The sequence below is a fragment of the Phoxinus phoxinus genome (genome assembly GCF_949152265.1).
Source record: "Phoxinus phoxinus genome assembly, chromosome: 13".
Classification (NCBI taxonomy): domain Eukaryota; kingdom Metazoa; phylum Chordata; class Actinopteri; order Cypriniformes; family Leuciscidae; genus Phoxinus; species Phoxinus phoxinus.
In genome coordinates, this window is record NC_136888.1 from 35,731,753 (window position 1) to 35,759,644 (window position 27,892).

A 27,892-nucleotide genomic window follows, 5' to 3' on the forward strand; every position below is an offset into this window, starting at 1 on the left:
CTAAAGTTAGTTTTGATTGATTCACTTCCATCGAAAGGATAATTAGTTATTAAATTAGAGGCCGCTAAGACGACAGCGTTCTCTCTACTCAGACTTTACACTGAACCTGTGATACTCACGTGCGCAGCAAGAATTAAGGTCCTTCCTCAGATCTGGATCCGGCAGGCTGCGGGAAAACCTCGGGATAAACAGAGAGACTAATATTAGCGTAGATGCCATTCTTCTTATGATGTAACGAGTACATCAGGATTACGGGAAGTGTTCCCGGCTGTTCTAATCTATGCAGCCTAACATTGAGTTGTGAGCATTGAACATTGAATGTGTTATGTGAATGCTAGGCCGCAGAGATGTGTGTTTAGTCTAGATTTGAACTGACAGAGTGTGTCTGCTTCCCGGACAATGGTAGGAAGACTGTTCCAGAGTTTTGGTGCTAAATAGGAAAAGGATCTACCGCCAGCAGTCGATTCTGATATTCTAGGTATTATTAACTGGCCGGAGTTGTGAGATGGCAGTAGACGTGAAGGACTATAATGCGTTAAGAGCTCGCTCAAGTACTGCGGAGATAAACCATTTAGTGCTTTGTAAGTGATCAGCAATATTTGAACATTTATACGATGTTTAATAGGCAGCCAATGCAGTGTTGACAGAACGGGGCTAATATGGTCATACTTCCTGGTTCTGGTAAGAACTCGAGCGGCTGCGTTTTGAACTAGCTGTAGTTTGTTTATTAAGCGTGCAGGGCAACCACCCAGTAGAGCATTACAATAATCTAGCCTTGAGCTCATGAACGCATCAACTAATTGTTACGCATTATTCATTGAGAGCATATGACGTAATTTAGATATACTTTTAAGATGGAAAAATGCAGCTTTACAGATACTAGACACATGACTTTCAAATGAAAGATGGGCTAACCCATCCAATGTAAATAAAGATAATAAATTTTTTGCTTAAGGATAGGTCAGATCATTGGCAGAAGTAATTTTACACCATTGAGAACATATTTATGAATAAAGACATTGATTTTAGCTAATAAAATACTTCAACTACACAGTGTACCTTTAAGGGCCTGAGTGTGCTCGCTGGGAGTTTTTTGTATTTCCTAATTCGTGGAACAGACACAGTCTCTACATGATGATATCTAGGTGAGGCTCTGTGAGATGGGATTTATCTGACCTCATTGACGTGAGACAGCTAGCAGACGGTCGGTTTAGCCAGTCTGTCTGCTTCCTGACCTGACCCCCAATCCAATGCAATGACAATAAAGACATTCATTCATTCATCATTCATGTTTGCGCTCTAAGACTTGTCTGTGATGTGTGTGTGTGTGTGTGTCAGGCGAGGCGGCGCGAGTGTTTCAGCGTAGCCGCTATTACGACGGGACACTAGCGGCGCTGGTGAAGGCGGGCGTTCGGCTCCTGGTCAGCAACGGCCCGGACCAAACCGCCTCGATTCTGAGTGACCTCACTCATGTGGAGAGCAGGAAAGGTCAGGCCATCGACGTACCCCTGGAGGTCAAAGGTCACCGGCAGCAGGCTCTTCAGTTCTGCCTGACGCTGCCGAACGTGAGCTACATCACTGCGCTGAACATGTGCCATCGCTACAGCTCCGTCGGTCATATGATCCGCAGGTACGTGGACTGCACACCCTCTCCTGAAGTGAAGTGACTCTGGACTGAATGAAGTGAAGTGACTCTGGACTGACTGAAGTGAAGTGACTCTGGTTTGAAGTGAAGTGACTCTGGACTGACTGAAGTGACTCTGGACTGACTCTGGTTTGAAGTGAAGTGACTCTGGACTGACTGAAGTGACTCTGGACTGACTGAAGTGAAGTGACTCTGGACTGACTGAAGTGAAGTGACTCTGGACTGACTGAAGTGAAGTGACTCTGGACTGACTGAAGTGAAGTGACTCTGGACTGACTGAAGTGACTCTGGACTGACTGAAGTGAAGTGACTCTGGACTGACTGAAGTGAAGTGACTCTGGACTGACTGAAGTGACTCTGGACTGACTGAAGTGAAGTGACTCTGGACTGACTGAAGTGAAGTGACTCTGGACTGACTGAAGTGAAGTGACTCTGGACTGACTCTGGTTTGAAGTGAAGTGACTCTGGACTGACTGAAGTGAAGTGACTCTATTTGAAGTGCAGTGACTCTGGTTTGAAGTGAAGTGACTGGACTGCCTCTGGTTTGAAGTGAAGTGACTCTGGACTGACTGGTTTGAAGTGAAGTGACTCTGGACTGACTCTGGTTTGAAGTGAAGTGACTCTGGACTGACTCTGGTTTGAAGTGAAGTGACTCTGGACTGACTCTGGTTTGAAGTGAAGTGACTCTGGACTGACTCTGGTTTGAAGTGAAGTGACTCTGGTTTCTGCTGTGTGTTTCAGTTCAGTGCAGGATCTGCAGGCGTGTGCGTGTGTGAGCCGCTCCCGAGCCGAGGGCATCTACCGCTGTCTGCGCTACAGCTACTGCTGCTAATGCTAACTCACTCACTCTCTGCACTTTAACACATCATGAACTATTGATTTATTATGATGTCACACAGACGGTGGAATAATCAGGATTATATCGTGATGTCAGTATGTGTGTGTTTTCTGTTAAGGAAAGTTCTGTACAGATCGAATTATGAATGTTGCCATAATGGTAATTCTGTCATGAAGTATTTATGTTTACAGGGGCCATTTTGAGAAATAAAAGAGCTCTGCTTTTAATAACTGCTCTGCTGTTTTCTCCTTCAGCGTGTGTGTGTGTGTGTGTGAGAGAGTGTGTGTCTGTGAGAGAGAGAGTGTGTGTGTGTGTGTCTGTAGAGAGAGAGTGTGTGTGTGTGTGTGTGTGTGTGTGTGTCTGTGAGTGAGAGAGTGTGTGTCTGTGAGAGAGTGTGTGTGTCAGGTTGAGGTCTGGTTTTGAGCCACTAGAGGGCGCTGGACTCCACTGGATCTTCATCACGGCTCTTCATCACACGAGTGTCAGGAATCAGCTGGTAAAGTGTGTGTTTGTTCTCGTCGGTCTTAAAGCTGGAATAAACGACACAAGTCGTGTGGTTTATTCTGTAACCGTTCACAAAGTCAATCCTTAACAAAGACAGACAAATCTTCCTGAATGTGTTTCCATATTCATTTATTAATGTTGAAGTGTGACTGATGTGTGTGTGTAACACGTGTTCCCTTGAGATTCATGAAGTAAAAACACTGACAGTCATCATACTATTTACATTCATAATAATACTGGAGAACAAAAACAAATGATGCCAAGTGCTTCATATATACAGGAATATGTCGATCACAGTCGTGTCAGGAACGATCACATGGTTAAGGTGCATGTTGAGAGTAAATAACATCTAGAAAATGTTTCTGTGTATGTAAACATGTAGGACCATGTGACCGTTTCTTGAACAATCATCCGATCTGCTGGTCTGAGTCTCTTCCTCTAATCTTCTGATCTTTGCATATAAACATTTACTTTTACAATCAATGTCAAATGTTGTAACTGAAGAGAAACATGAGAGTAATACGCAATACCAGGACACGGCCAAACCTGCACACTACAGTTCAGAGGTTTGAGGTCCTGTGTCTGAGAGTCTCTGCTCACCAAAGCTGCACTTATCTGATCATAAATACAGTAAAACAGTGAAATATTATTATAATGTAAATCATCAGTTCTCTATGTGAATATACAGTAAAGTGTAATTTATTCCTGTGATCAAAGCTGAGTTTATCATCATTACTCCAGTCTTCAGTGTCACATGATCCTCCAGAAATCAGTGTAATATGATGATCAAGACACAGTTATGATTATTATCAGTGTTGAACACAGTTCATATATTTGTGGAAACCGTCATTTATAGTTTTTCAGGATTATTTGATTAATAGAAAGTTCAAAAGAACAGCATTTATTTGAAATATAATCTTTTGTAACATTATAAATGTCACTTTTTATAAATTTAATGAATCCGTGATGAATAAAAGTATTCATTTAAATTATGTAATTTACATTTCAATAATTAAATAATTTAAATAAAAATAAAAAAGATGTACCCCAAACTTCTGAACGGTAGTGTATTAAAATTCAACTTTGTACCTTATTTACCTCTCAAAAATTCATCCAAACGACTTTCACTTTTTAAGAATGCAGATAACATGATTGCTGTTGCGGCATTAAAGGAACATTTTACATCTTTTCTGACAGTGTGATGAACAGCCGGTGTGTTAACACTGTCTTCTGACTAGCTGTTAGTTGGATGTAATCTAAGGTAGTCCAATCTACCTTTTTATGCAACTGAATTTGACAAGTTATGACCAGTCTTGGAGAAAGAAAAGATTACATGACAAACTTGTAATGCTAGTCTGAGCAGTTTATGCAACCAGCCACGATGGAATAAATCAGTTTGAGACATATTCTAAGTTCAGAAGCTCCTCTGATCCACCTGTGCGTCAGGACACACTTCATCAGCCTCAATAGAGCATGGCGCTCGCAACGCCAAGGTCACAGGCTCGATTCCCAGGGCAAGGAGGAACTGATCCAATCTTAAACCCATTCACACCAAGACCGATAACTTATGAGCGTCCACACCAATGCCTGAGAACGTTCTGTTTATAATAAGTGCGCTGTCGCTTTAAATGCTCAAGCAACCCTCTGCTGCTCTTCACGTGGCGGTCAAAAATGACAGATTATTTTATTTTATTTCAATGGAAGGAATGTACTTTATTTTAGTTTGATAATGTTTTTCATTTAATATTTTGTATTTTTAGGGGATTTTATGGTACTAAATTATATGTATGCTGTATTTATAATCCATTCATTCACTTTTTGAGCATAGACCTGAAAATTACAAACTGGTAAATCTCGAGCGCTGTAGAGCACAGACTGAAGTTTGATCTCTTCTCAGAGACGACACTTGGCACATTATTGCTGAAGTGAAAAAAAGTATTACGTTTATATTATGAAAAATGCATTTTTCAACATTTTTGGAGCCGTGGTGTGCCGACTTTTTTTCCGTTTTTTATGTAAAATGCAAAAAATACTATTTTAAAATTTTACAGGAAATCTATCTTTTCATTTTAATCATAAATCTAAAAAAATTAGCTTTCAGTGAGATTGTGTCCGGCTGCAGTACCAAACGCTTCCACTAGAGGAAATTCATCTCCCATTCATTTTCAATGCGCTCATTATTGACCGTGAGGAGCACAAGTGTGACTATTTTTTCAGGGCCATTTAACCTGTTCCAATCATGTCCAGGATTTTTTTACAGCAAGTGCCAAAACCTGACCAAGTTTCGTACCATTCCAAAAATAAAAACTTAATTTTTTTTATGCAAGAGCACTAGATGCCGGGTTCAGACTACACAACATTTTTGCCTGTTACAATAGTCACGGTGTCAGATCATGCTTTTTTTTTCTTGTCATGAACAAGAACCATTTCAGATTACACTGTTTCCTGACCAATCATTGTTCCTCTGTGTCATCATTGTTATAGTCGTGTCTATAACTAATATCTTTATCATAATAGTTATCGTCTTTGGTGTACCTCTGGGAATCCCCGAACCCAATGGAGACTCAGTCTCAGTTCCGTTATGTCAGTGGTCCATCAAACATAGAGAAACGCAAAGATAAGCTAGGTCATTCTCCAGCCTGATTGGCCCTTGTGTTCGCTGACCTGTTCTCTATTGGACGGAAAGTCGTTCGGTCACAGGCTGCAGGTCCGGCCTCATGGGCTCGCATTCCTTCGCTCCTTCATCCTCGCGCATGTACATGAGGAAGAGTGTGACGGTGGCGAAGGTGGTGGCGTTCACAGGGAACGCTCTCAGGAGAGTCGAGGTCAGGCCGCGAGTGAACGCCCTCCACCCCTCCCTCCGCCAGCTCTGGCGCACACAATCCATGATTCCGCTATACCTGTTAGCTCCGCCCACTCCGTCAGCCTGGAGGCGGGACTTAACAACGTCCACCGGATAGGTGGAGAGCCAGGACGCGATTCCTGACATGCCTCCTGCCAGGAGCAGCTTGGGAATGATGTACCCGTCGTCGAGTTCGCAGTGTAGCGATCGCGTTAGCGTGTCGTACGTGAGGAAGTAGATGCCGAAGCCTGGCGTCTCGCGGATCACGGTGGTCACCATTCCTCGGTTGATTCCTCGGATTCCCTCCTTCCGGTAGATTCGGATCAGGCAGTCCAGAGAGTTCTTGTAGAGCCTCCGGGTCGTGTTCTTCTGGCCCGTTCCTTGCGTCTGCATGCGGGTCTTGGCGAGCTCCATCGGGCAGCAAATAACGCACTGGATTAGCCCAGCTGCCGCGCCCGCTAGGAACTGGTGCTGCGGCGTATCCTCGCCCAACATGCGCATGGCGTTCCCCTGGACGCCGAACACGATAGCGTTGATGAAGGTCAGGCCCATCATTGGGGAGCCGATGCCTTTATAGAGACCCAACATCTGGAGAAACAGGAAAGGTTAATGAAGAGCGAAGGGTTAATGGTGAGAGAAGGGTTAATGAAGAGCGAAGGGTTAATGAAGAGCAAAGGGTTAATGAAGAGCGAAGGGTTAATGAAGAGCGAAGGGTTAATGAAGAGCGAAGGGTTAATGAAGAGCGAAGGGTTAATGGTGAGAGAAGGGTTAATGATGAGAGAAGGGTTAATGGTGAGAGAAGGGTTAATGAAGAGCGAAGGGTTAATGAAGAGCGAAGGGTTAATGGTGAGAGAAGGGTTAATGAAGAGCGAAGGGTTAATGAAGAGCGAAGGATTAATGATGAGCGAAGGGTTGATGATGAGAGAAGGGTTGATGAAGACCGAAGGGTTGATGATGAGCGAAGGGTTGATGAGGAGCGAAGGGTTGATGATGAGCGAAGGGTTAATGAAGAGCGAAGGGTTAATGAAGAGCGAAGGGTTAATGAAGAGCGAACGGTTGATGAAGAGCAAAGGGTTAATGAAGAGCAAAGGGTTAATGAAGAGCGAAGGATTAATGAAGAGCGAAGGATTAATGAAGAGCGAAGGGTTAATGAAGAGCGAAGGGTTAATGAAGAGCGAACGGTTGATGAAGAGCAAAGGGTTAATGAAGAGCAAAGGGTTAATGAAGAGCGAAGGGTTAATGAAGAGCGAAGGGTTAATGAAGAGCGAAGGGTTAATGAAGAGCGAACGGTTGATGAAGAGCAAAGGGTTAATGAAGAGCAAAGGGTTAATGAAGAGCGAAGGATTAATGAAGAGCGAAGGGTTAATGATGAGAGAAGGGTTAATGAAGAGTGAAGGATTAATGAAGAGCGAAGGGTTAATGATGAGAGAAGGGTTAATGATGAGAGAAGGGTTAATCCCAGCAAGCAATCTCTGTCATTTCTCCGTCTCGGTTAACTATAGACCCGGTGTAGTCCGGCTATGAGTTACACACTTCTACACAAAACAACCTTGAATTTGGTTACATGTCGTTTTTGTCAAAATAATTTTATGATATTGTAGGCCAGTGTTTCCCAACCCTGCTCCTGAAGGACCCCCAACACTGCACGTCGTCTTTGTCTCCCTGATCGAACGCCTGATGCAGTGCTGGGGGTCCTCCAGGAGCAGGGTTGGGGATCACTGATGTGGGCAGCAGTCAACAGTGATTACAAGGTGTTTGGTTTCATTTAATCTAATCTAATTGATGGCTGGTCTATTCTTGGGCTCTGGTTAGAAGTCTATAAAATTTTCACTGACAGCCCAAAATTTATGTGTTTATGTGACGGCTATTAGACGTGTTTTAAACGCAGAATTGCATGCTGGGATATCTTCAGAACCTGAAACCCTTGGTCTCTGGTAAATATAGATGTTCCCTGAGCCTGATTTAGCTCTGCGTCTCGAGTGACTCCTGGAGCTCAGGTTATTAGTTAACTACAACTACAGACATCTATCACTCTGAACATCACTGATGTAATGATCTGCAGTTCAAGAACTTTGTAGAGTTCAGTTTATTTCTCAAGCACATTTAAAGGCGTCTTTGTCGCCTTTGGCTTTTGTCTTGCTTAGTTGGGGACGTTTAATTAATATTCAGCAATATTGTAGATCTCCTGTACTGACAGCATTATATGAGAACTGAGCTGAGCTGGACGATGACATCACGGTTTTATCCAGAGCGGATATATATATATATATATAAATTAACTAAAAAAATAAATGATTAAAAACCTGACAGGGGTAAAGTGAGTCCTGGGTCATAAACTTTAAACATTTTGTAATATCACTGTTAAATGATCTGCAGTTCAAGAACTTTGAATGCTTGTTTGTAAAGACGTCATAGTCCAGTTTAGTCAGCTTTATTCATACAGTGCTCTTTACAATACGGTTTAAAGCAGCTTTACAGAGATAACAGGAAATAGAAGTAGAAGAGAATAGCGCCACAGTCCAGCTTAAGTTCAGTCAAGGTTCATTTTTGTTGTAAAAAAGTTATTAATTTAGTTAATTTATATATATATCCGCTCTGGAGAACAGTGATGTCATCGTCCAGCTCAGCTCTCTTATAATGATCATTGCAGGAGATCAACAATATTGCTGAATATTAAATGAAGTGTCAAACACAAAGGCGACAGTGTCAGGAACCCAAACTCCTCCAGTGGCAGAATGGAGAAATAAACCCTTGTGAGAATCCTCTCAGTTCTCCGCTGGCCAACAGTGTGTGATGATAGTAATAGCAGAGTCATAAATCCCACTCACTGTTTCTTGTCGCACGATGGACTGGAAGCAGTGATACGTCCCGCGGTACAAGGGCTTCTCCACACTCTGGACCTGCAGGCGCACCTGAAACACAGCGTTCCTCGTCACACTGGAACTGGTGCGAGCCATGCTTGACCAACAGCAGAATCACAGAAGAAGTGAATGAACTAGATCTGGGTGATGCTTGTCCTGTGTGTGGATTTACATTCAATGACAATGCAGTCCAGTGAAACTGGTCTTTACTTACGAGGTTAACCCCCGAGCGGCCGGTGTAACCGCCTCACTCTCATCTACAACAAAGCAATACTTTTGCTGTAAAGACCCGTCGGCTGTGAGGTTTGATCAGTTAAAGACATCGGGGCAAGAGAGAGAAGAGCTTGTGTGCTTACGATTCCTTCACTTCAGAGTTAAAGTTTCCTGATAACTTACTCTCAACCACGTCATCTAAGATGTTCATGACTTTATATCTTCAGTTGAAAAGAAATTAAGGTTTTTGAGCAAAACATTCCAGGGTTTTTAAATCTTGGATATTGAAAGGTCAAGCGTGACGTAGAGGGAAGAACCGAGCCAGTGTTTACAGAGCACTATAGTTACAAGTCACTATATGGAGAACGTCCTGGAGTGTGTTCCTCAAAAACCTTCATTTCTTTTCCACTGAAGAAAGAAACACACGAACATCTGGGATGACGAGAAGGAGAGTAAACCATCAGGAGATTTTAATTCTGGAGTGAACGACTCCTTTAAAACACGAGCTCATGTGAGACTCGATCTGGCCCTTTGCCTTTCAGTGTTAGTTTACATTCACAGAAACATGCGTTCAGTGTGTCGATGTGCACAAGCGTTCAGTGTGTCGGTGCACAAGCGTTCAGTGTGTTGGTGCACAAGCGTTCAGTGTGTCGACGCACAAGCGTTCAGTGTGTCGACGCACAAGCGTTCAGTGTGTCGACGCACAAGCGTTCAGTGTGTCGGTGCACAAGCGTTCAGTGTGTCGATACGCACAAGCGTTCAGTGTGTCGACGCACAAGCGTTCAGTGTGTTGGTGCACAAGCGTTCAGTGTGTCGGTGCACAAGCGTTCAGTGTGTCGGCGCACAAGCGTTCAGTGTGTCGATACGCACAAGCGTTCAGTGTGTCGATGCACAAGCGTTCAGTGTGTCGATGTGCACAAGCGTTCAGTGTGTCGATACGCACAAGCGTTCAGTGTGTCGATGCACAAGCGTTCAGTGTGTCGATACGCACAAGCGTTCTGTGTGTCGATGCACAAGCGTTCAGTGTGTCGGTGCACAAGCGTTCAGTGTGTCGATACGCACAAGCGTTCAGTGTGTCGATACGCACAAGCGTTCAGTGTGTCGATGCACAAGCGTTCAGTGTGTCGATGTGCACAAGCGTTCAGTGTGTCGATACGCACAAGCGTTCAGTGTGTCGATGCACAAGCGTTCAGTGTGTCGATACGCACAAGCGTTCAGTGTGTCGATACGCACAAGCGTTCAGTGTGTCGGTGCACAAGCGTTCAGTGTGTCGATGTGCACAAGCGTTCAGTGTGTCGATGTGCACAAGCGTTCAGTGTGTCGATACGCACAAGCGTTCAGTGTGTCGATGTGCACAAGCGTTCAGTGTGTCGGTGCACAAGCGTTCAGTGTGTCGGCGCACAAGCGTTCAGTGTGTCGATACGCACAAGCGTTCAGTGTGTCGATGTGCACAAGCGTTCAGTGTGTCGATACGCACAAGCGTTCAGTGTGTCGATGCACAAGCATTCAGTGTGTCGATACGCACAAGCGTTCTGTGTGTCGATGCACAAGCGTTCAGTGTGTCGGTGCACAAGCGTTCAGTGTGTCGGTGCACAAGCGTTCAGTGTGTCGGTGCACAAGCGTTCAGTGTGTCGGTGCACAAGCGTTCAGTGTGTCGATGTGCACAAGCGTTCAGTGTGTCGATGTGCACAAGCGTTCAGTGTGTCGATACGAACAAGCGTTCAGTGTGTCGATGTGCACAAGCGTTCAGTGTGTCGGTGCACAAGCGTTCAGTGTGTCGATGCGCACAAGCGTTCAGTGTGTCGGTGCACAAGCGTTCAGTGTGTCGGTGCACAAGCGTTCAGTGTGTCGGTGCACAAGCGTTCAGTGTGTCGGTGTGCACAAGCGTTCAGTGTGTCGGTGTGCACAAGCGTTCAGTGTGTCGGTGTGCACAAGCGTTCAGTGTGTCGGTGCACAAGCGTTCAGTGTGTCGGTGCACAAGCGTTCAGTGTGTCGGTGCACAAGCGTTCAGTGTGTCGATGTGCACAAGCGTTCAGTGTGTCGATGTGCACAAGCGTTCAGTGTGTCGATGTGCACAAGCGTTCAGTGTGTCGACGCACAAGCGTTCAGTGTGTCGGTGCACAAGCGTTCAGTGTGTCGATGTGCACAAGCGTTCAGTGTGTCGGTGCACAAGCGTTCAGTGTGTCGATGTGCACAAGCGTTCAGTGTGTCGATGTGCACAAGCGTTCAGTGTGTCGATGTGCACAAGCGTTCAGTGTGTCGACGCACAAGCGTTCAGTGTGTCGATGTGCACAAGCGTTCAGTGTGTCGATGTGCACAAGCGTTCAGTGTGTCGATGTGCACAAGCGTTCAGTGTGTCGATGTGCACAAGCGTTCAGTGTGTCGATGGGCACAAGCGTTCAGTGTGTCGGCGCACAAGCGTTCAGTGTGTCGGTGCACAAGCGTTCAGTGTGTCGATGTGCACAAGCGTTCAGTGTGTCGACGCACAAGCGTTCAGTGTGTCGGCGCACAAGCGTTCAGTGTGTCGGTGCACAAGCGTTCAGTGTGTCGGTGCACAAGCGTTCAGTGTGTCGGTGCACAAGCGTTCAGTGTGTCGGTGCACAAGCGTTCAGTGTGTCGATGTGCACAAGCGTTCAGTGTGTTGGTGTGCACAAGCGTTCAGTGTGTCGATACACAGAAGCGTTCAGTGTGTCGATGTGCACAAGCGTTCAGTGTGTCGATACGCACAAGCGTTCAGTGTGTCGGTGCACAAGCGTTCAGTGTGTCGATGTGCACAAGCGTTCAGTGTGTCGATGTGCACAAGCGTTCAGTGTGTCGATACGCACAAGCGTTCAGTGTGTCGATGTGCACAAGCGTTCAGTGTGTCGGTGCACAAGCGTTCAGTGTGTCGGCGCACAAGCGTTCAGTGTGTCGATACGCACAAGCGTTCAGTGTGTCGATGTGCACAAGCGTTCAGTGTGTCGATACGCACAACCGTTCAGTGTGTCGATGCACAAGCGTTCAGTGTGTCGATACGCACAAGCGTTCTGTGTGTCGATGCACAAGCGTTCTGTGTGTCGATGCACAAGCGTTCAGTGTGTCGGTGCACAAGCGTTCAGTGTGTCGGTGCACAAGCGTTCAGTGTGTCGGTGCACAAGCGTTCAGTGTGTCGATGTGCACAAGCGTTCAGTGTGTCGATGTGCACAAGCGTTCAGTGTGTCGATACGCACAAGCGTTCAGTGTGTCGATGTGCACAAGCGTTCAGTGTGTCGGTGCACAAGCGTTCAGTGTGTCGATGTGCACAAGCGTTCAGTGTGTCGGTGCACAAGCGTTCAGTGTGTCGGTGCACAAGCGTTCAGTGTGTCGATACGCACAAGCGTTCAGTGTGTCGGTGCACAAGCGTTCAGTGTGTCGGTGCACAAGCGTTCAGTGTGTCGTTCAGTGTGTCGGTGCACAAGCGTTCAGTGTGTCGTTCAGTGTGTCGGTGCACAAGCGTTCAGTGTGTCGTTCAGTGTGTCGGTGCACAAGCGTTCAGTGTGTCGTTCAGTGTGTCGGTGCACAAGCGTTCAGTGTGTCGTTCAGTGTGTCGGTGCACAAGCGTTCAGTGTGTCGGTGCACAAGCGTTCAGTGTGTCGGTGCACAAGCGTTCAGTGTGTCGGTGCACAAGCGTTCAGTGTGTCGGTGCACAAGCGTTCAGTGTGTCGGTGCACAAGCGTTCAGTGTGTCGGTGCGCTCGTACCTTCACCGTATCGAACGGATGCCCGACCAGAACACCAGCGGCTCCTGCAACATCACAACATTCAGTCAGAAGCTTCAGACTTGTGTGTTCACTGGCATGTGATCAGTTCATGCGTTCCCTGGGAATGGAGCGGCGATCTCATGATTTCAAATCAAGTCAGCTTCATCTGTACAGCGCTTTAACAATATATAGAGTTTCACAGCAGCTTCACAGAGATCACAGGAGATTACAGTAACAGTGTTCGGCTTTACAGCAGCTCTAGAATACAGTTATTGTCCAGATAAAGTTTTGACTGATTCACTTCTGTTAAAAGAGGTTGAGCATGTCTGGTGTATTTGACTGGATCGTGTGATGCAACCGTGGAGGCCTTGACCTGCGAAACCTGCGTCATACGAGCATGTGGCAAGAGCACAGAATCATCATCCACAGGCAGACCAAACGTCTTTCACACACCAGATATCACTCCACTAGTGTGTGCAGGACAATATACAGTCGTTTCTGTGAGTGAGGAGAGCAGAATAACATAAACTGTGAGATATTATACCCAGATATTATTCATACAGCGACAACCAGTAACATTATAAACATTTGAGACCAAAAATGACTGAGCTGATCATGTGTTCTTCAGTGTTTTGTCTGTAACTGCTAATGCTCTTTTCACACACACACTGCACAAACACACACACACTGAACACAATGAAGCATTGCTTGGTCACTGGTGGAGCTAAACTGGTATTATCTAATTGTGTAGTTAAATTTACCAGCTGACAGATATTCAACATAATTCATGTGTGAGACAGTCTAACAGAAGGATGGACAAAACCTGTGTGTGTGTGTGTGTGTGTGTGTGTGTGTGTGTGTGTGTGTGTGTGTGTGTGTGTGTGTGTGTGTGTGAGAGAGAGAGAGAGAGAGAGACAGTCTAACAGAAGGATGGACAAAACCTGTCAGATATCAACTTAGTTCTGCCATATAGTTTACCATTTTCTAAACTATAGTGAATAAACTGTGATGATGTGAGATGTTGCAGGAGTGTGTGTGTGTGTGTGTGTGTGTGTGTGTGTGTGTGTGTGTGTGTGTGTGTGTGTGTGTGTGTGTGTGTGTGTGTGTGTGTGTGTGAGTGTGTGTTCGACTGTGCACATGCTTCACAGGATCAGTGCTGTTTAATGAGTTTTACTTCTAACAGAAACACAGAGTTTGAAGGTTTGAGTGTTTCGGACTGAATGTCTAACCAGAGCTACTGAATAACTTCTGTCCAGCAGAGATGAGCATCACTGAGCTCGAGCTCTCGAGACTGACGCGGTTCTCTTCCGGAAACACACACTGTGCAGTATGATCTCCGTGAAGCTGCTGTGAGACACACACTGCTGTGAGAAGCGCTGTACACCCGAAGAGACTCGGCTCGGCTTCAGCGTGAGCTATACATCAGTTCAATCACATGTTTTGACAGTTTTCTGTGCCTTCAGTGGCACGACTTACCCCCGATGCACCCTGCAGCAAAGTCCATCGCTATTCCTGATGAAGAAGATGAAGAGCCTGTCCTGATCTCCTGCTGGGGTGTGTGTGTGTGTGTGTGTGTCTGAGCTCCAGCAGCTGCTGCCAGCGGGACACGCTATTTTTACTGAATGAAGTTGATATGAAGGGGAAAGTCCATCTGTGACCAATAGAAGCTCAGGGATGAAGAAACACCCCCTTCATCATCATCATCATCATATCTGTGCTTACACACACACACACACACACACACACACTCCAGCAGAACCGGGTTATCAGCGTTAACTAGAACCATAGAAAACCTGGAAATGAAAATATTGGTAACACTATATAATAAGGTTCATTAGTTTATGTATATTTATGTAACTAATGAGCAATACATTACAGTATTTATCAATCTTTGTTAATGTCAGTTGATAATAATCCAGCTGTTCATGTTTGTTCACAGTGTATTAACTAATGTTAACTAATACAACCTTTGATTTTAATAATGTATTAATACATGTTGAAATTAATATTATATATGATTAATAAATGCTGTAGATGTATTGTTCATTGTTAGTTCATGTTAACTACGGTAGTAACTATTGTTAACTAATGAACCTATTGTAAAGTGTTCCCAAATACAATTATTGCCAATGCAACATTTGTCATTAAATACTAAAACTGAAATAAAAATTAATAAACACTAAAAAAATATAAAGTATAGGAAATGTAGCACAAAAAAACTTTTATTAATTTTTATTTCAGTTTCAAAAACTTTAGATTTTGCCATGAAAATGGCCGTGACGCGTGCTCAGAGCTGATTTAGAGCTGAAGCCATAGACATTATTAATACATGTATTGTGTCTGTGGCTGACGCTGTTCAGATTGTAAAACTGGTGACTGTCACTTTAATTCCGTCTCTTCCTCCTCCTCAGTGTCAGTGACATGATGAAGAGCAGCGCCACACAGCGGACACACACTGCAGGAACACACACACATCATCTGACACTCGCCGGCTTTATACTTCATACAGCTGCTGATATTCATATTTTCTGCGACTGTAAGAGATCATCAGAAACATCAGCGTGCTCGCGCTCGTCACTGTGCACGAGTGTGTTCTGAAGGACACGGTGACCTTCGGTTTCACATTCACTCAATGACAAAAGCGACACACACACACACACACCCGTCTCTACCGGTCTCTACGAGACACGGCACGCGCTTCTGTTCATCGTTGTTCTTCATCATCATCATCATGATGAAGACGTTTCTCCGCTGACGTCACGCGGATCGAACCGGATGATTCCGATGCTTGTGTTTGTTCGGTTCCGATAGGTTCGGTTCTTCTGGTTCGGATCGCGATGCATCTCGCGGATTTCATCGCCGGTTCTGTCGGAGGTGTGTGTGTGTGTGTGTGTGTGTGTGTGTGTGTGTGACATTAATAATTCTCCATGGGAAGTTTCATTTAACACAAAAAGCTTAAGTATCTCATTCTCAATATCTCATTCATTGCTTTACCTTGATACAATTAAATGTGTAAATTTATCAAAATAAAAGGATGTTAAATGTTCTTTTTTAAAGTTGGTTTGTTCTAGAAATACGCAAATTAGTGTTATTTAATTAATTCATAAATGTGTAGTTTTGAGTGATTGATGTGTGTGTTCAGGAGCGTTTGGAGTGGCGGTGGGGTATCCGCTGGACACCGTGAAGGTAAAACCCTTCATCATCATAACCCTCACCTGATCATAGTCTCCAGGTGTGTGTGTGTGTGTGTGTGTGTGTGTGTGTGTGTGTGTGTGTGTGTGTGTGTGTGTGTGTGTGTGTGTGTGTGTGTGTGTGTGTGTGTGTGTGCGTGCGTGCGTGTGTGTGTCTCTAACGGCTGCTGGTGTTGCAGGTGAGACTCCAGACACAGACTCATTATTCCGGCGTTTGGGAATGTGTGAGAAGAAGCTTCAGAACCGAAGGCGTGAGTATCAGAAACACTAAAACTCAGCATGAAAGTGATGTTGCGCACGTCTCTCTGTTGTGTGGGCGGGGCTTGATTGTGAGTTGATTGGATGGTTGTGGTTTGCTATTGGCTGATCTCCTGTGAGTGACAGGTTGCCCCGCCCTCATCATCACTGGTGTGCTGCAGGTCCGGGGCTTCTACCGGGGCATGTCGATGCCGCTGACCACCGTCTCCATCAGCTCGTCTCTGGTGTTCGGCACGTACAGGAACGTCCTGCATTCCCTGCACCGGATGCGGCACAGAAGCGCAGCGGATCCGCATCATAAAGCTGATATATTCCTGTCTGGGTTCAGCGGAGGCGTCGCTCAGGTGCGCTCCATCGCTTCACACACACAGACTGTATAAAACACTGTGCGTAGTGTGTGTGACATCACACGTAGTGTTTCTGAAGCCCAAAGTGGGCGGAGCCGGCCGTCGCCATTTTGGCCGCGCGTCACTCCCGGATTAACGAACGTGTGCAGCGAGGCGTATTAGCTGAGGTGACGTGATGCTAACACTAGCAGACAAACAAGTAGCAGTGACATCAGCGGCAATCCACCTGTCACTCAAGTGGCCACGCCCTTAATTATACAGAACTAGATGCGTGTCGAATCGTGACGAGGGGATCGGTACTCCGCCAGTGCGTGTGACCCTGCGTGTGCTGTGTGTTCAGGTGTTGGTGATGTCTCCCGCAGACATGGTGAAGGTCCGTCTGCAGTGTCAGGCTGAGGGGCGCCGATACGGTGGGCCGCTGCACTGCCTGCTCAGAATCGCCCGAGACGAGGGTCCGCTGGGTCTCTATAAGGGTTCTGCTGCTCTAGCGCTGCGAGACGGACCCTCGTTCGCCACTTACTTCCTCACTTACAACAGCATCTGTGATGCACTGTCTGCAGAGAACACGCAGCCGGGTAAGACCATCTGAACAGCAGCACATCAGAAGCTCTTAAAGGGGACATATCATCAAAATCTAATCCGTGTGTAAGTGTATAATCGGGTCCCGGTGCTTCCACCAACCCAGAACACATGAAAAGTGAAACCCAGTAACTCTGTTTGCTGAGCATTTCTCTGCAAGCATGACAAAAAATAAGACGATCAGATTTTGCTCCCATTCTGACGTATGAAGAGGATCTTATTCTAATATTACCGGCCCTTAATCTGCACGATTATAATATTACTGTTCCTTAATCTGTGTGTTTATAATCTTACCGGCCCTTAATCTGTGTGTTTATAATCTTACCGGCCCTTAATCTGCTCGATTATAATATTACCGGCCCTTAATCTGCACGATTATAATATTACCGGCCCTTAATCTGCACGATTATAATATTACCGGCCCTTAATCTGCACGATTATAACATTACCTTTCCTTAATCTGTGCGTTTATAATCTTACCGGCCCTTAATCTGTGCGTTTATAATCTTACCTTTCCTTAATCTGTGCGTTTATAATCTTACCGGCCCTTAATCTGTGCGTTTATAATCTTACCGGTCCTTAATCTGTGTGTTTATAATCTTACCGGCCCTTAATCTGTGTGTTTATAATCTTACCGGCCCTTAATCTGTGTGTTTATAATCTTACCGGCCCTTAATCTGTGTGTTTATAATCTTACCGGCCCTTAATCTGTGTGTTTATAATCTTACCGGCCCTTAATCTGTGTGTTTATAATCTTACCGGCCCTTAATCTGTGTGTTTATAATCTTACCGGCCCTTAATCTGTGCGTTTATAATCTTACCGGCCCTTAATCTGTGTGTTTATAATCTTACCTTTCCTTAATCTGTGTGTTTATAATCTTACCGGTCCTTAATCTGTGTGTTTATAATCTTACCGGCCCTTAATCTGTGTGTTTATAATCTTACCGGCCCTTAATCTGTGCGTTTATAATCTTACCGGCCCTTAATCTGTGTGTTTATAATCTTACCTTTCCTTAATCTGTGTGTTTATAATCTTACCGGTCCTTAATCTGTGTGTTTATAATCTTACCGGTCCTTAATCTGTGTGTTTATAATCTTACCGGCCCTTAATCTGTGTGTTTATAATCTTACCGGCCCTTAATCTGTGTGTTTATAATCTTACCGGCCCTTAATCTGTGTGTTTATAATCTTACCGGCCCTTAATCTGTGTGTTTATAATCTTACCGGCCCTTAATCTGCGCGTTTATAATCTTACCGGCCCTTAATCTGTGTGTTTATAATCTTACCGGCCCTTAATCTGCGCGTTTATAATCTTACTGTTCCTTAATTTGTGCGTTTATAATCTTACCGGCCCTTAATCTGCGCGTTTATAATCTTACCGGTCCTTAATCTGTGCGTTTATAATCTTACCGGCCCTTAAAGGCCATCTTGCAGGTTTTTTTTTTTTCAAAATTAATATATAACCTTGTATGAAAATACCATATGAAAAGTAAATGCAGGATTTAAAATCGTTTTGCAAGACATAAGGGCACAAATTTAGTAGAAAACGTGACCGTTTCCTTGACCGTATTGAAAAACCGTTTTTTTTCACCATCGCGTCATATTACGTCACATGAGGCAGTCGTTTGCCGCCGGGCTCTGCGTTGTGCGTTCGCTCAGTGCAGAGTAGGTTGGTATTCAGTTGGAGCGGTCGTGATTCAGTGTGTTTTCAACCCGATGGTTATTGTATTTCAATTAATCATCGTCGTGGTCAGAGGTGTAGTGGTAAAAAAAGAGGTGGGTAAACTATAAATTCTGGTGAACCACGACGTGGTCACCCGGTAAGGTGGGCCACTGCCTACCGCTGTATGTGTATCCTGATGACATCGCTATAGGCTATCATTTGATGGTACTACCAAGGGTATCACTGGTTGTTCCCTCATCATAGGTCACACAATCACTATTCAATTCATACATTAATCTAAATTCTTGTTAAAAAGACTCAAGAAGGAATAATATGGTTGAAATCTATAAAGTTGACTAAATTACAAAACAGAGAGAACAAAAATATTTTTAACCCGTAATTAGGCTACAAAACAAAAACGGTTGTTGTATTTTTAAAAGGCAAAATTTTAATTTGAACTGTAGGCTAGGCTAGGCTACACCAAATGCTGCGCAAAAAAATTAATATTGACGAATTTTTGTTTATTAGGCTACTTGTTGCCCCTTAATTAAACATTTAAAATATTCACAAATTAATATAGATTTTGTTGTTGTTGATTTATTTTTCTGAGACAAAATTAGAACCTGGAAATGATATTATTCCCGCAGTACTGAATGAGAAGAGCCATATGTACCACAGCCTACAGAAAGGTGATTTATAGGTGATTTAATAATAAATGTGTCTGAAAAAATAACGAGGCATTTTAATTGTTCATTAATAAACTATTGTTTTCTAAATCACTGTCGGTTAAAAACATATCTCCATCTCCGCTGTTAAGCGGGTGCGCTTTTAGAGAGAAATGCACCTTTCATACGCATTACATAATCAGAATGTATTAGCTTTCGATTCGAATTTGTTCGTTTTGAAGTGGACATTTCAAGCTTTAGCCTACATATAGTTTCAGTTCTCGCGCTCCAGTTCACGGAGATCATGAAAGCGCGCCTGATTGTTTTATTTTATTTGACAAAAGCACAACGCTTTCTTGTTATTCCGAGTTTACACAAATAAAAGTAGTTGCGAATAATGTATTATTATTTTCTGTATGACCAGAAATGATAGAGTATTTTAAATTGTTTCACTGTTGATTAGTGTTCGCGCCCGTGCCATGCAGTGCGCGCTCACACTCCGCTCCACTCTCGGATACGCGTCAAAATCTTGTGTTTATTTAATCTCGGCGACATGGAGTTATATGATGACGGCGATATGTGCACACTGTCCCGGCTCCTTCATCGGGTCGCCCGGCGGTCCGCCGTCAGATTGTGTTTCGGCCGCGGGCGGGAAACATGACGGTCACGGATCCGTCAGAGATCACTTATTCACTTCTGTTTTACAAAATGCATAGGCTACATGTAGCCTACCTGTCTTAATGTGCCTTGTCTTAATTTAATTAACATATCCTACATAAACTTGTAATGTAGCCTAATGCATTTATGTGTTTGTTATTAGTCTGCAGCCGACACTTATTATAGCCTAAATATAATATATTAAGTTCATTTCCAATCTGTACTCCGAATTTTAATGTATGTGTTGGCTGTTTCTACATATAAAGTTTTTATACAGTAAGACAGTTGTGATTGTGATTATTTTTGTATTCATTGTCACCAAATGGGGCCATTCAAAGCCTTTATAAAGTCCTTCTTCCTCTGGAAACTGTCTCCTAATGGCTGACATACACAACACATGCAGGTAAGGGTCTAAATAATAGCTTTACTTTTGCCTGATACATGATAATAATCTGTACAATATTGTGATCTGAGCATAGTGTTATACATATCGTCGGCTAACGTGAATAAATCTATAAGCTAGTAACACTGTTCTCTCATCTAGACCCCTGCCCTGTTCTCCTCACACCACAGCTCAATGCGTCTCCTCTGACCGGTGTTCTGTCTAATCCTGGCCTGTCTACTCTCTTGGCTTCATATTAGGCACATAATTATATGGCTGAGGTCCGTCATACGAGTAAACATTTAGGCTAGAATTTCCTCAGCGTCCGATCTGTCATTGCGATCCATTGCTCTCCTATTGTTTACTTTGACCGCTCTGCCTCATGTTACGTCACTTCCGGTTTGGCGGTTTTCAAACGCGGAAGTAAAATTTTCTCACAAAAACGACTCCAGAAGCCTAAATAGCGTTTTATAAGTATATGTTCATATTTAAATATAGTTCCTACATTATTTTTCTATACATTGGCTCACTGGGTACTCTAACCTGCAACATAGCCTTTAATCTGCGCGTTTATAATCTTACCGGCCCTTAATCTGCACGATTATAATCTTACCGGCCCTTAATCTGTGCGTTTATAATCTTACCGTTCTGTTATTGCCGGAGTTTCTGAAGCTCCGCCCTCTTCTGAACAGAGGCGGAGCTGCAGCTCATTTGCATTTAAAGCGACACACACACACAAAAACGGTGTGTTTTTGCTCACACCCTACAAGGAGCAACAATGGGAACCTTTTTGGCAAATTGAGTGAAGAACACTATTATATTGTGTATCTGGCGAGAGTTCACTCCAGTGTGTGGTTGTGTCCTCAGGCTGGCCGGTGGTCCTCCTGGCCGGCGGTGTGTCTGGGATGTGTGGTTGGGCCGTCGGGACGCCGATGGACGTGATCAAGGCCCGTCTGCAGGTGTCCGGTGTGAGCGGCCGGCGCTACAGAGGATTCTTCCACTGCGTCACACACAGCGTGAGGACCGAAGGCATAGCCGTCCTGTTCAGAGGCCTGACGCTAAACTGCATCCGCGCATTCCCCGTCAACATGTCCGTCTTCGCCACGTACGAACTGGTGATCCGCTTCCTGCGTCCCGCGTCCTGAAGACCAGGCTCACAGCTTCTCTTTGCACAAGTTCTGGATCCTGCACAATGTTTCATATCGTGTGTGTGTGTGTGTGTTCACTGCAGAAGCTCATGTGTATCATCTGCATTAATGTGTGTTTGAGTGTGTTTGCAGTGTCTACCTCAGATGCTGAAGAGCATCATGTGACTGTCGAAGGGTTTGAAACTAACTCCTGTCCTCTGTGACTTCAGTCCCTGTTTAAACACACATGAGCTGTTAGTGTTTCCATCTAAAGCTGGGAATTAAACTGGAATATGGCATAAACATTTCTGAATAACGCAGTGTTTCCATCCCATGTGTTCAAGAGAACATCATCATCACTTCCTGGGAGATTGGCTCAAATCTCAGTAATAAGTCCATAACGAGTGTGTGTTGAGCGTCAGAGGAACTCAGTCACCGCTGTCGTGTTCTCTAGTGTTCGGATCTGGTGTTCGGGAACACACTCGCGTGTGTGAGACGCTTCTGGAGGGACTTGCACACATCATTCTCATCACACACTTCGACTCTCAGAAACACCAAACCATCATTAGAGACGCTGCGACGCCATTGGTCCACTGGTTACTCCAGTTATCCAATCACAGCTGACACTGAGGCACGCGAGGTTTGAGGGATTTATGCAGTAATTGTGTTTCCATCATAGTTTATGCACGACTTCTTATCGGATAAAAATTTATTTAAGCATTTTTATAATTCATGCTCATCCTGTCATTAACATTCAGCGCTATCTGAATAAAAGCAGTGAGATGTAAACCGAGTGTTAACCCTTTAATCTCACTGACGTGTGGAGTGGCAGCGTGTTCTAGAATCAGCAGTGCATCAACACGTCGTGTTCAACACTGTTTATTCAGCACAGGGTTATTCGACAGCGAGACAGTGAGTCCGTTTCTCTGCAGGAGGACGTGTTCTAGCGGCTGAAGTGTAGCTTGCGCGGGGTCATGAACTGCCGCACGGTCTCGTCCGTCACTAGTCTGCGTCTCTCCTGATGCGCTGCGATCATGGGCTGAAGCGTCTCGATCAAACACTTCTTCAGCTCGCCGGTGAGAAGCGCACCGCTCCTGTAGTCCTGCAACACAACCGGCCATTCACACACGCTTTACTCTCAGTGACACACACTCACACACTGCAACATCTCTCACACACGCTTTACTCTCAGTGACACACACTCACACACTGCAACATCTCTCACACACGCTTTACTTTCAGTGACACACACTCAGACACTGCAACATCTCTCGTCACGCTTTACTTTCAGTGACACACACTCACACACTGCAACATCTCTCACACACGCTTTACTTTCAGTGACACACACTCACACACTGCAACATCTCACACACACGCTTTACTTTCAGTGACACACACTCACACACTGCAACATCTCACACACACGCTTTACTTTCAGTGACACACACTCAGACACTGCAACATCTCACACACACGCTTTACTTTCAGTGACACACACTCACACACTGCAACATCTCACACACACGCTTTACTTTCAGTGACACACACTCACACACTGCAACATCTCACACACACGCTTTACTTTCAGTGACACACACTCACACACTGCAACATCTCACACACACGCTTTACTTTCAGTGACACACACTCAGACACTGCAACATCTCACACACACGCTTTACTTTCAGTGACACACACTCACACACTGCAACATCTCTCACACACGCTTTACTTTCAGTGACACACACTCACACACTGCAACATCTCACACACGCTTTACTTTCAGTGACACACACTCAGACACTGCAACATCTCTCACGTCATCAGTTTATACACTATAGTTTATATAACGGTGATAAAATATGAGCAGAACTCAGTTGATATCTGACAGGTTTGTCCATCCTTCTGTTAGACTGTCTCACACACACACACACACACACCACTCACACACACACACACTCACACACACATGAATTATGTTGAATATCTGTCAGCTGGTAAATTTAACTACACAATTAGATAATACCAGTTTAGCTCAACCAGTGACCAAGCAATGCTTCATGTGTTCAGTGTGTGTGTGTGTGTGTGTGTGTGAAAAGAGCATTAGCAGTTACAGACACACACTGAAGAACACATGACCAGCTCAAAGTGTCCTAATAAGTTCTGCTCACAAATGTTTATAATGTTACTGGTAGTCTCTATATGAAGAATATCTGTGTATAATATCTCAGTTTACTGTATTCTGCTCTCCTAACTCACATAAGTGAACTCCAGTGTCCTGCACACACTAGTGGAGTGATATCTGGTGTGTGAAAGACGTTTGGCTGTGTGATGATGTCATCGGTGTGTGCGCTCACCTGTCGGATCTTCTCCAGCTGTTCGTCGTCTTCCAGGAAGAACGTCAGATACATGAAGGAAACGTCCACATCTGGATTCCCACCGAACTTCCGGTGTTCCTCGACCGTGTCCTTCCCGCCGGAGAACGCGTGTTTGTTGACCTGAGGAAGAAGAGTTCGCGTGATTCAACGTCATGCGTTCATAAAAACACTAATGTGTGTGAATGAACGGCCGGAACACATTAAAGTTTCTGTTTTCTGTTAGAACGGTGTCGTGTTAGCGGCCGCTAAGCTAATCACTCATGATCTTTACAACGGAAGTGAATCAATCAAACTAACTTTATCTGGACAATACTGTATTCTAGATCTGCTGTAAAGCTGAACACTGTTACTGTAATCTCCTGTGATCTCTGAGAAACTCTACACTGTTCCAGCGCTGTACAGATTAGAGCCCTGCATTTCAGCCCGAGCCCGACGGGCCCCGACTTATTTACGCCCCTAGGGCCGGGCTTCGGGCCAGTTTTCACGTCATAGTTCACACGCGGGCCGGGCCTCGGGCCTGTTTTAGGCTTATCCTTCTTTTTATAGCCTATTTCAGACATGTATTAAAATTAAATATGAGAAGTTGACTATGGAAAAACAAACATAGAAAGACGTTTTAAACCTATATCACACTGACACATGACAGTCTGCTCGCGCTCGCGCACACACACACGCACACGCACACACACAGGTTTCCCGGCGGCACGACCCAAGATTTGCGCGACCGGCGCGCTCTGTTTTTAGTGTCCCCGCCAGCAGCAGAAGTATAGCGAGCGTGACTTCACCGCAGCTGGAATAGTTCATGAAAAAAGTACGACTGGATTAAAACCTTCCACTGTGGATGCTGTGATTTTTCTTCACGATGCTCTGTAAGAAACTGTTCTTAGCCATGTTAGGGGGCTGTCTTGTTGGTTTTCGTTTGTTGTCTGTTGGAAACTATTGGAAATAAGAATGGCCATGTTCAGTAGTGAGAACTTGATTTTTGAGGTAAGATAATCTGCATGTTTGTTTTTAATGTAATGCCATTTATTTTATTTGTTTAGATTGTAGGCTATAGCTCATTTCATTTGCGAGCGCTGTTGCGACTGTGAGCAGCAGAGCAGTTTGCCTCAGCTTTTAAAAAATGATAATAAACGTTTAAACTATAACTGTCTATGTGTGATATGCTTAAGGTGTTTTATGGATTTTATTGTAGCCAAGTGAAGTGTTGATTTGAGAGGCTAAATGGATCAAACATGTTTAACTCGCTGTCGGCTGCTTGGTCGTCAATAAAAAAACAAAAAGAAACCGAACATTTGTCTAAATTAACTTAATAAAGAAATGAAAAGAAACAAACAAAACGGACCTATTTTAATGGCTGCAAATAGCTAGTTTGCCCTAGGTCAGGCCACAGCTGTGTACATTTAAAAAAAAAAAAAAACGGGCTCGGGTCGGACTCGGGCTGATAATTATGATGAGCTGTCGGACACGGGCCGGGCTAGGGCCTGAGCGTCTCGGGCCAGGGCCGGGCTAGGGCCTAGATTTGAGGCCCGTGCAGGGCTCTAGTACAGATGGAGTCGTGATGAGCGAGCGGCACCTTGTTCTTGATCTGTTTGGCCGTGTCCGTGAGGAAGATGGAGGAGTTCGCGTCGCTAGCGCTCATCTTGGTCTGCGCACCCTGAAGCGCCGGGAAGAACGTGGAGTGAAGCAGAGCCGGCTTCAGATAGCCGATCCGCGGAGCTACGTCGCGCGTCATCCGGAAATACGGATCCTGGGGAACAGACCATCATGCATCACTTCACACCATTAGAAAGATTATTAGCAGATTTAACGGTAACACTTTACAATAAGGTTCAACATTTGTTAATGTATTGACTAACATGAACTTACAATGAGCAATACATTAGTTACAGTATTTATCAATCTTTGTTAATGTTAGTTAATAATAATCCAGCTGTTCATGTTTGTTCACAGCGCATTAACTAATGTTAACCAATACAACCTTTGATTTTAATAAGGTGTTAGTAAATGTTGAAATTAAATTAACTAAAAGGAATAAATGCTGTAGAAGTATTGTTCATTATTAGTTCATAACTAATGAACCTTATTGTAAAGTGTAACCGCTTTAACGGATGAAACGTGCAGTTGGTTTGTTAAAGCTGTTATTCATGTTTAGACCAGCAGGAGGCGCTGGCCTGTGGCGTTGATTCAGAGCGTGTGAGACATGTGAACGTCTCACCTGATCGATGGCACACGGGATGAGACACTGAACGTCGTTCCTGTCACCGAAGATCTGTGGGAAAGAGTTGCTGAAGGACGGCGCCGCTTGAATGGCCGGGAAACTGATTTTACCTGCAAACACACGCGGTTAAACGCGACTGACCAACACTGGATCAAACGCTTCAGAAGAAGAAGATCTGCTCACCGATACAGTCGCTGTCTGTGAACCCAAAGATGCCTTTGACCTGGTTAAACGTCACATGCTTCTGGACCTTCACCACGTTCCTGTAGAACGCAGGACTCGCCCTGTCCGAGTACAATCATCAGGTTACTGATTATAATATCTTCATGTATCAGATTAGAGCTGTGTGATATACAAGTTTTGAGACTATGTAAACAATCAATATAATATAATAGCACTTATATCCATACGCAGATGAGATGCGGTTATATAATGGTAATAATAGCACTTATATCCATAAGCAGATGAGATGCGGTTATATAATAATAATAATAGCACTTATATCCATACGCAGATGAGATGCGGTTATATAATAATAATAATAGCACTTATATCCATACGCAGATGAGATGCGGTTATATAATAATAATAATAGCACTTATATCCATACGCAGATGAGATGCGGTTATATAATAATAATAATAGCACTTATATCCATACGCAGATGAGATGCGGTTATATAATAATAATAATAGCACTTATATCCATACGCAGATGAGATGCGGTTATATAATAATAATAATAGCACTTATATCCATACGCAGATGAGATGCGGTTATATAATGGTAATAATAGCACTTATATCCATACGCAGATGAGATGCGGTTATATAATGGTAATAATAGCACTTATATCCATACGCAGATGAGATGTGGTTATATAATAATAATAATAGCACTTATATCCATAAGCAGATGAGATGCGGTTATATAATGGTAATAATAGCACTTATATCCATACGCAGATGAGATGCGGTTATATAATGGTAATAATAGCACTTATATCCATACGCAGATGAGATGTGGTTATATAATGGTAATAATAGCACTTATATCCATACGCAGATGAGATGCGGTTATATAATGGTAATAATAGCACTTATTTCCATACGTAGATGAGATGCGGTTATATAATGGTAATAATAGCACTTATATCCATACGCAGATGAGATGCGGTTATATAATAATAATAATAGCACTTATATCCATACGCAGATGAGATGCGGTTATATAATGGTAATAATAGCACTTATATCCATACGTAGATGAGATGTGGTTATATAATGGTAATAATAGCACTTATATCCATACGTAGATGAGATGCGGTTATATAATAATAATAATAGCACTTATATCCATACGCAGATGAGATGCGGTTATATAATAATAATAATAGCACTTATATCCATACGCAGATGAGATGCGGTTATATAATGGTAATAATAGCACTTATATCCATACGCAGATGAGATGCGGTTATATAATGGTAATAATAGCACTTATATCCATACGCAGATGAGATGTGGTTATATAATAATAATAATAGCACTTATATCCATACGCAGATGAGATGCGGTTATATAATGGTAATAATAGCACTTATATCCATACGCAGATGAGATGCGGTTATATAATGGTAATAATAGCACTTATATCCATACGCAGATGAGATGCGGTTATATAATAATAATAATAGCACTTATATCCATACGCAGATGAGATGCGGTTATATAATGGTAATAATAGCACTTATATCCATACGCAGATGAGATGCGGTTATATAATGGTAATAATAGCACTT

At 43.9% G+C, this 27,892-nt stretch overlaps 4 protein-coding genes across 11 annotated transcripts in view; 2 read left to right on the plus strand and 2 right to left on the minus strand.

The window, feature by feature from the left end:
- The window catches only part of fancm (FA complementation group M), a 52,788-nt gene extending 50,071 nt beyond the window's left edge, over positions 1 to 2,717 (plus strand). For all 3 annotated transcript variants that reach the window (XM_079633409.1, XM_079633410.1, XM_079633411.1), the window contains 2 exons: positions 1,339 to 1,630; positions 2,387 to 2,717. In XM_079633409.1, coding sequence (XP_079489535.1) covers positions 1,339 to 1,630; positions 2,387 to 2,477 — 383 coding nt within the window. In that variant the 3' untranslated portion in view covers positions 2,478 to 2,717. The remainder of the gene's footprint in view (positions 1 to 1,338; positions 1,631 to 2,386) is intronic.
- Positions 2,718 to 3,670: 953 nt separating this feature from the next.
- Positions 3,671 to 14,248, minus strand: slc25a29l (solute carrier family 25 member 29-like). 3 transcript variants are annotated; one of them, XM_079633003.1, is made up of 5 exons: positions 14,098 to 14,166; positions 12,622 to 12,665; positions 8,905 to 8,947; positions 8,658 to 8,741; positions 3,671 to 6,417 (listed from the first exon to the last, which is right to left on the minus strand). In XM_079633003.1, exon 5 carries the CDS (start codon positions 6,415 to 6,417, stop codon positions 5,659 to 5,661), a length of 759 nt encoding a protein of 252 aa, XP_079489129.1. In that variant the 5' UTR covers positions 8,658 to 8,741; positions 8,905 to 8,947; positions 12,622 to 12,665; positions 14,098 to 14,166; the 3' UTR covers positions 3,671 to 5,658. The 3 variants fall into 3 exon arrangements, with proteins under 3 accessions (XP_079489129.1, XP_079489128.1, XP_079489130.1); XM_079633002.1 differs by lacking the exon at positions 8,905 to 8,947 and having other exon boundaries at positions 14,098 to 14,248; XM_079633004.1 differs by lacking the exons at positions 8,905 to 8,947; positions 12,622 to 12,665 and having other exon boundaries at positions 14,098 to 14,158.
- A 724-nt stretch (positions 14,249 to 14,972) lies between these two features.
- slc25a47b (solute carrier family 25 member 47b) lies at positions 14,973 to 21,793 on the plus strand. The gene is made up of 6 exons (XM_079633428.1): positions 14,973 to 15,495; positions 15,764 to 15,807; positions 15,992 to 16,063; positions 16,232 to 16,414; positions 16,758 to 16,992; positions 21,231 to 21,793. Exons 1-6 carry the CDS (start codon positions 15,459 to 15,461, stop codon positions 21,506 to 21,508), a joined length of 849 nt encoding a protein of 282 aa, XP_079489554.1. The 5' UTR covers positions 14,973 to 15,458; the 3' UTR covers positions 21,509 to 21,793.
- Positions 20,388 to 27,892, minus strand: part of wars1 (tryptophanyl-tRNA synthetase 1) — a 14,245-nt gene continuing 6,740 nt past the window's right edge. For all 4 annotated transcript variants that reach the window (XM_079633422.1, XM_079633423.1, XM_079633421.1 and 1 more), the window contains exons 8-12: positions 26,276 to 26,376; positions 26,090 to 26,202; positions 25,448 to 25,621; positions 23,851 to 23,991; positions 20,388 to 22,592 (exon numbers count right to left, since the gene is read on the minus strand). In XM_079633422.1, coding sequence (XP_079489548.1) covers positions 22,434 to 22,592; positions 23,851 to 23,991; positions 25,448 to 25,621; positions 26,090 to 26,202; positions 26,276 to 26,376 — 688 coding nt within the window. In that variant the 3' untranslated portion in view covers positions 20,388 to 22,433. The remainder of the gene's footprint in view (positions 22,593 to 23,850; positions 23,992 to 25,447; positions 25,622 to 26,089; positions 26,203 to 26,275; positions 26,377 to 27,892) is intronic.